The 6,981-nt window shown below is 40.0% G+C and overlaps 1 protein-coding gene across 1 annotated transcript; it reads left to right on the top strand.

Annotated features, from left to right (window-relative positions):
- The first annotated feature begins 846 nt into the window (after positions 1 to 846).
- Positions 847 to 2,836, top strand: LOC149844529 (uncharacterized). Its single transcript, XM_089994696.1, has 2 exons — positions 847 to 1,596; positions 2,148 to 2,836. Exons 1-2 carry the CDS (start codon positions 993 to 995, stop codon positions 2,537 to 2,539), a joined length of 996 nt encoding a protein of 331 aa, XP_089850822.1. The 5' UTR covers positions 847 to 992; the 3' UTR covers positions 2,540 to 2,836.
- Positions 2,837 to 6,981: the final 4,145 nt, after the last annotated feature.

Raw genomic sequence — 6,981 nt, 5'->3', positions numbered from 1 at the left:
TTAAAAAATAATAAATATTTATGTTGATTTTATATTGTTTTATACATGTTTCACTTCATTTCATACTATGCATTTTATTTTCGTTTCTAATACATTTGCAAAATCGCTTCATAACTATATCTGGCTTCCTAGATCATGGTTAATCTAAACCTGAATTCAAACTTTTAGAGGCATTATGTTTTTTTTTTTCTTGATTTTGAATTGAAGTAAGCTCTAAATTCAAATCTGAATTTGTAATAGGATCTGATGAAGCATATTTGAATTTGGATCCCAATTTTTATATGGCCCTACCAGATTCAGAAAAAATAAGTCAAAGGAACATGTACTTTACATGTCAAAAAGCCAAATCAAATCGGACATGATCCCGGTCCAGGTAAGAGTTTGTACTTTAGAGGTAAAAAAATCGCCACCAGATCGGAATTGATCCGGATCCAAGAGCACTGAGGTCTAATAATGTCGACCCGTATCCATATCCCCAAATACCAACCCAAAACCTCTTAATTTGTCATTTTATAAAAAGAACAGGGTATTCCAGTAATTCCCAGCGCAGAGGCTCCTTAGAAACCCGTCGTTATCGGTAACCAATCCCAGGGACCTATCGGTAATTGCCTTTAAGCGGACGCGAAACGAGTAATCAAATCGAGCGTACAAAGTGGGACAGCATCCGTGGCCGTACGTACACTCGACGCCACCCGCGAGAGCCACGTCACGCAAGAGAACCCAACCCATCAAATCGTGGCTGTGCCAACTGGACGGCTGTGATGCGACCTTCCCGCCCCTGGGTTCGCTTCCCGACCGCTCGTCTCCCCACTATATAAACCCCTCAGCAAACCACCGCACTCTCTTATGAGCTCTTCTCCAGAACCCCAGCTCTCCCTCTCTTCTGAAAAGCAACCATCGACGGAAAATTTCTTCGGCGTCTTGTTCGGCCATCTGTTTCATTCATTCCGGCGACATTTACGTCTAGACAGGTAAATTCCTCACCGCAAAGAATGGCGATAGCAGGTCGGAGCTCGAGCAGCACAGTGCTGATCCTGAAGATCGCCCTGGCCTCTCTCGGCGTCGTCTCTGCGGGCCTTCTTCTTAAGATTAGCGTCCCGCTAGTGGTGGAGTTCCTCGTCTCGGAGGTGCCCCGGTTGTGGAATTCTTTCCGGCTATGGTTGACCCCGCCTTACCTCTACATCGTCATCAACGCTATCATTCTCACGATAGCGGCGTCGTCTAGCTTCCAGCACAAGCTGAGGGACGGTTCCGAAGCCGAAGTTGGCCGGAAGGAGGTGGATGGACGGCCGATGGAGTTCGTAGTTTCGGCGGAGCCCTCGCCGCAGGAGCTCGTGGTGATGCCGGCCTACAACGCGGCCGAGTTGAATGCGGTGGCTCCAGAGATCAAGACGGCGACGATGTCGACGAAGATGATGGCAGCCGGTGACGACGACGAGGAGGATTTCATCGCGAGGTCCGACTGGTCTCCGGCGACGAGGAGGCCGGAGGAGGGCGCTGTCCTCCCGTATGAGGATGACTCCTGCGTTACGGACACGAGGCCGGCGGCTTCCGTACGGTTTGGCCACCGGAGGAGCGTGAAGGCGAGCCCCGAAGGTAAGGAGCTGAAACGTATCGGTTTTTTTCTCGTTCAAATAACATCGTTGCTGAGCCGACTTGCATTCAATGCGAGACTTGCTTCTTCTGGTTTTGATACAGACGACTCGGATAAAAAACGAGTCACTTCTGCTTCTTTTCGAGCTTCGGAACTCGGAAGTCCCTTAAATGGATCACCTGGCTGGCCGGGGAGATTGGAGAAGACCCGGTTGAGTCTAACTCGAATCGGATATAAACTCGTCAATACGAGTCGAATCGGGTCCTATTTACGTTGTCGCTAGTGAAAAATTTGCCGTCTTTTGAACTCTGTTAAATTGAATTATTACGTCTCACGCTAAAAATCGCCAGGATTTTGAAAGCACGCTAGAATGCTTTTTTCCGTTGTTTTTCCACTGTTCTCTTTTTATCCATGTTTTTTACCAAATTTCACCCGTTAAATTCGTTAAACTCCGTCATCTGGTGAAACTTCACAGTCAACAATTGCTTATCCGAGTCGTTATCGAATCGTGTCAGTACTCCCATGATCAGATTCGTTTGGTTTCTCCCTGCAGGCAAAGCTCTGGGCGTGGCACGCTCCCGGCGCCAGGAGACGCTAGAGTGCACCTGGAAGACGATCACGGACGGCCGGTCGATCCCGCTCGCCCGGCACCTGAAGAAGTCGGAGACGTGGGAGACGCAGACGAGACCGCAGCACGATGTGGCGGCGACACCGACGCTGAGGAAGTCGGACACGGTGAAGGAGGGGAAGGTTGACGGCTCGCCGTCGGCGACGCCCTCGCCGAGCTCGGGCCGGCAGGGCCTCCGGAAGGACCCCTCGCTGAGCCAGGAAGAGCTCAACCGGCGCGTCGAGGCTTTCATCAATAAGTTCAACGCGGAGATGAGGCTGCAGAGGCAGGAGTCTCTAAACCATTACATGGAGATGGTAAACCGTGGAAGTAACTAGAGTTTATATATGGTTTCTTTTCCCATTTTCTTTTCCTTTCCCCTGTTTGTTTTGGTTGTTTTTTGTTTGTGGGTACCGTGAAATGGGTTTATATTAAAGGAATATGAAATCTTTTTAATCTTATTTTCTTAGTGAAAACTGTAGATTTTTCGTCTACGGTGATAGGGTTGGGTTGGTGCGTCTCTTTTTTGTTGCACAGATGGAAGGTTTAGAAACTAGAAGATGATGTGTGTAAAGTCTGTTGGAGAAAGTATATGGTTCCCTTTGAACACGTTTGAATTGAATTAATTGATTAAATGAATTTGTCTCTCTCTTCTTTGTGTGCTGATTTTGAAAGTTTGATCGATTGTAGTCTTGTGGGTGTTCTTCATTGGTGTTACTTTGTCGAAGTTACTATGGAAGGACTGTTTTTTGGCTAACATTTATTGCCTCGTTTCCTTTCGTAACCATGTGATGATGTGAAGCCTCTCGTTGTATTGAATGAAGACTTGAAAGGGTGGAGAGGGGGGTTGGTGAGAAGTGTACGAGGCTCAATAGCTTTGAAGACCGTTGTAAAAAAGAGAAAAAAGAACGTTGGAGGATTCAGTTTGGGACGCAGTATTCGCGTGTTTTGTATTCGCGTTTGACTGATTTTCTTCTTGCTGTGATCTGAATTTGGCCGAACCGGATCTGAAGGTTGAGAGAAAAAACTCTTAAAAAATTTGAAAGTAATGTGTTTGTTACTCTTGCATCCACTTTAGATCACGCTGTTTTAAGTGTGTAGTTCATTAATGAGTGCCACGTGCACACGTGCGAAGGTGGGGGGAGGGGGAAGCAGGTTATATCCCCCCTCTCGCCGGTGCGTGTTCCGAACGAGTGTCACTTATGTAAGCTGGCAAATACTTTAAGTACCCTTTTCTGCCATTCAAAGGGTTAAAATCATCATCGTTTTTGCCTTAAAAAGTAAACTCTTCTGCCTTAACAAGAGCTCCTCGCAATATGTGGCCCTAAACGTTCTGATCTGGGCTATGCTAAAGAGGATGAAGACGTTGGGCTGAAAGAAACTTCATGCGAGAAACCCAAAAAGACCAGAACCATCCAATATCAGGCACCTTGTCGATCAATGGCCCCTTCTTTTAAAGAGATTTTCAGCTTCATTTTAAAAAGATCGCAATCTTTTCAAAGCTTCCGTTACATCTTTTTGAAGATTTTTTAAACTGAAATATTCAATGTAGCCGTTTTCAAGAGGGCGCCTCTTGTTTTTTTCAAAAAAACTTTTTTTCATTTACCTAAGTTTTAGGTAAAATGAAACTTATTTTATTTTATTTATTTATTTATTTTTTTGGAAGTTCGGTTGTCATTTAAGGCTGCTTCTTTCTTAAAAAAAAAAATGTAAACAAATCAATAAAAAGGAATAAAATAAAAATGTGTATTGAAATAAATGAGAGACTTTTATGAAAATGCCACCTAACCTACTTTTAAAATCCTTTTGAAAATAAAGTTTTATTTTGTTTTTGCAAATTTTTTATTTTCAATTGGGGTGCCACATGTGTGTGGGCCCACTAACTATAAAAAATAAACAAATAACATTAAAAAATTAAAAAGAAGAATTTCCAAATTGGTGCGATCTCCGGATGGGTCCCGCTCCATTTATTTGAAAATAAAAATAGAAGAAATAACTTTTTTTTTGAAATTTTTGTAATAAGAGATAAAACTTTGTTTGTTTTCAAGAATTTGGAAAAAAAATGGTTTTTCAAGGCAAAAAAAAATATGGATAAAGAAAATACAGAAATTTTGTAAAGAGATTTAAAATCTTTTTGTAAAAAGTTTTGAGATAAAATCTTTAAAATCAATATCCAAATATCCAGATTGTTTTCCTGAGAAAAACTTTTTGTAATTCAAAAGTCCTGAGGGTAAAATGGAAAAGATTGGCAATTTTGAAAACCCAGGGTTTTGAAATCAATTTTGAAAAATGTTAAAACTCGAATCCAGATTGAGAATTTTTGAAATTGAGAGTTTCTAGACCTCGAAATGACATGTTATGCAGTGAAATGATATGAAATGTTCATGCAATGCTATGCATATAGAAATTTTGAGGCTCAAGAATGAAATTTTGGACTTTCTGCAAGGTTTAATCTCAGAAAATAACCATTTTGCCCTTTATTGCTTCGGGAGAACTGAAATGTGTCGATTGAGGGCGATGTCAGAGAAGTGAGTGAAAAATTGAGGTATTTACAAATTACAACAAAGAATTATAACATTACAACAAAGAATTATAGATTTACAACAAAGAATTATAGAATTACAAGAAAAAATTATCGATTTACAACAAAGAATTATTGAATTATAACGAAGAATTACAGAATGCTAAACATTACAACAATTTACACTAATGAAAGTTAAGTGCTACAACTATTTTATAGCTGAAGAATCCACGTGTGATTCCTGTATTGTGTTGCTCACTTTTGAATTGAACTGAGTCTGTCATTAAACAGAACAATATCAGGCACTACAATAAGTTCAACAAGAAATACAAACATCATCACAAAATTGTTATATACCAAAAGACTTGTCAAACTCATGCCACCGTTTCACTCAAACAGGTCGGGTGGATTGCAAATTCCAACATTGTAATGCACGTCTGTAGGGTATTACTGCATATTGAAAATTACACAAGTTAGATATTGATAGGTTGCACGTAATATAATTTACATGAGAAGCAATATATTGTATTACATACTTGTTTATGTAAAGGGATTGATTGCTTAAGGGTTGGTTGTTTCTTAGACATTTTCTTGCAAACCAATTTTAGTGAACCCTTTGTCCTCCGACGACTGCGATAAGAGGCAGGTTTCTTTTTAATACCCTTCACTAGGTGAATATTTTCATCATAATCTACAAGGTTTACTCCTAACTTATTGAAGATGATGTTTACGCTTCGGTGCAACTTCTCACAAGGGTTAGGGAAAGCATGATTTTCACCTACGTTGTTCGATTCCGTTATCTTAGATTGGTCTTCACGAGTTACAATGGACTCATGATGAATTAACTACACTTTTTCAAGCAATTTCCTTGACACTTTTCTCATACATACATAGGCTTCTTCATTTTTTGATGTCAAATCTGCAACATCCATAAGTGACCTACATAGTTGTTGGTAACGGGAGGCTATGTGACACTTCTCATTAATACCAGATGAACTAACATTATTTCTATCCAGCAGTTCAATCTTCGCTTATCTTGTCAATCTTCGTATTATATATGATTCAGGTATTTCATGTATCTTCTTTTGATTAAGTGTCTTTAATGTATAACAACATAAAATACCTTTGAATTCAAACATTTTGCACGTACATTTAATTGTTTCGTTGTCAACATTGTACGTAACATGTGTTTTTTGCCGTTTTGGATGCTCTTCGCCCTCCCATACAATATGATATTTGTGCATATTCTCATATTGCACACGTCCTTCTATGTTGCAATTCATGACCTGTATAACCTCTTCTTAGTTCATTCAAATACAGTTAGTGTATACAAATCTGCACGTAGCGTCAATATTTTCATGCCCAAAGTTACATGGCGGGTGTTGAAGCATTTCACATCTTGTTCAAGCTCATTCTTTCTAAGATTGTCTACAAATAATTCATACTGTTTCATAAAGCGAAACATTGTTAAACATGAATACAAGGTTTTTTTCAGTGTAGCATGCATAGATTCAGCTCTTTGTGTGTTTATCATACATACACAAAAGTATTGTCTTCCATATGCCAATATCTATTTCTCTTTGTCTGTATATAAATGTTGTAACCACACACAGTCTTCAAGGTCATACATCAATTAGACAGAAAAGTGACCTCATCCATGCTCTCAAGTACGCACTTTCTAAACATTTTATCAAACTCTGTCTTCTGATTAAAAATGTGTCCTATGTTCTTTGCTGCATTTTGAAAGATATGCCACAAACATAGGCGATGATGTGTATATGGTCATACATGAGACACTGCAGTCGCAATTGCATAATCACCATCTATAAGTACAACTCTAGGGTGATTCTCATTCATTGCTTGTGTAAATACTCTGAACAACCACTCAAAGGTTTCCTTGGTCTGGTCATACAAAAAAGTGTTGCCTAATATGCAACTCTGTGAGTGATGGTTCACTCCGACAAACTGTGCAAATGGCCATTATACCGTATTAATTTTCACTGTCGTATAAAAAACAAGCACATCATTGAAGCATTCATAATCTACTCTTGACTTTGAATCTGACCAAAATATATTCATAGCATACCCATCTTCATCCAGTTGCATTGCACTAAAAAAACCAGGGTCATTGCTTGAATTCTTCTGTAGGTAATCAACCAAGGAACATATTCCTTCATTCTTCATGTTGTCTGACCTTTTCCTTCTCAAATGGTTTCTTAGATTCATATGTGTGAATGGTACATTCTCGCGACCACCATC

This window comes from Nuphar pumila, chromosome 2 (genome assembly GCF_984573655.1).
Source record: "Nuphar pumila chromosome 2, dmNupPumi1.hap1.1, whole genome shotgun sequence".
NCBI classification, from domain to species: Eukaryota; Viridiplantae; Streptophyta; class Magnoliopsida; order Nymphaeales; family Nymphaeaceae; genus Nuphar; species Nuphar pumila.
This window is presented reverse-complemented; position numbering and strand designations above follow the sequence as displayed.

Bases quoted from the DNA above. Each gene is read 5' to 3' on its own strand.
- LOC149844529 (XM_089994696.1), top strand. From the start codon at position 993: ATGGCGATAGCAGGTCGGAGCTCGAGCAGCACAGTGCTGATCCTGAAG. The intron at 1,597-2,147 runs GTAAGGAGCTGA...TTCTCCCTGCAG, and splicing joins CGTGAAGGCGAGCCCCGAAG to GCAAAGCTCTGGGCGTGGCA.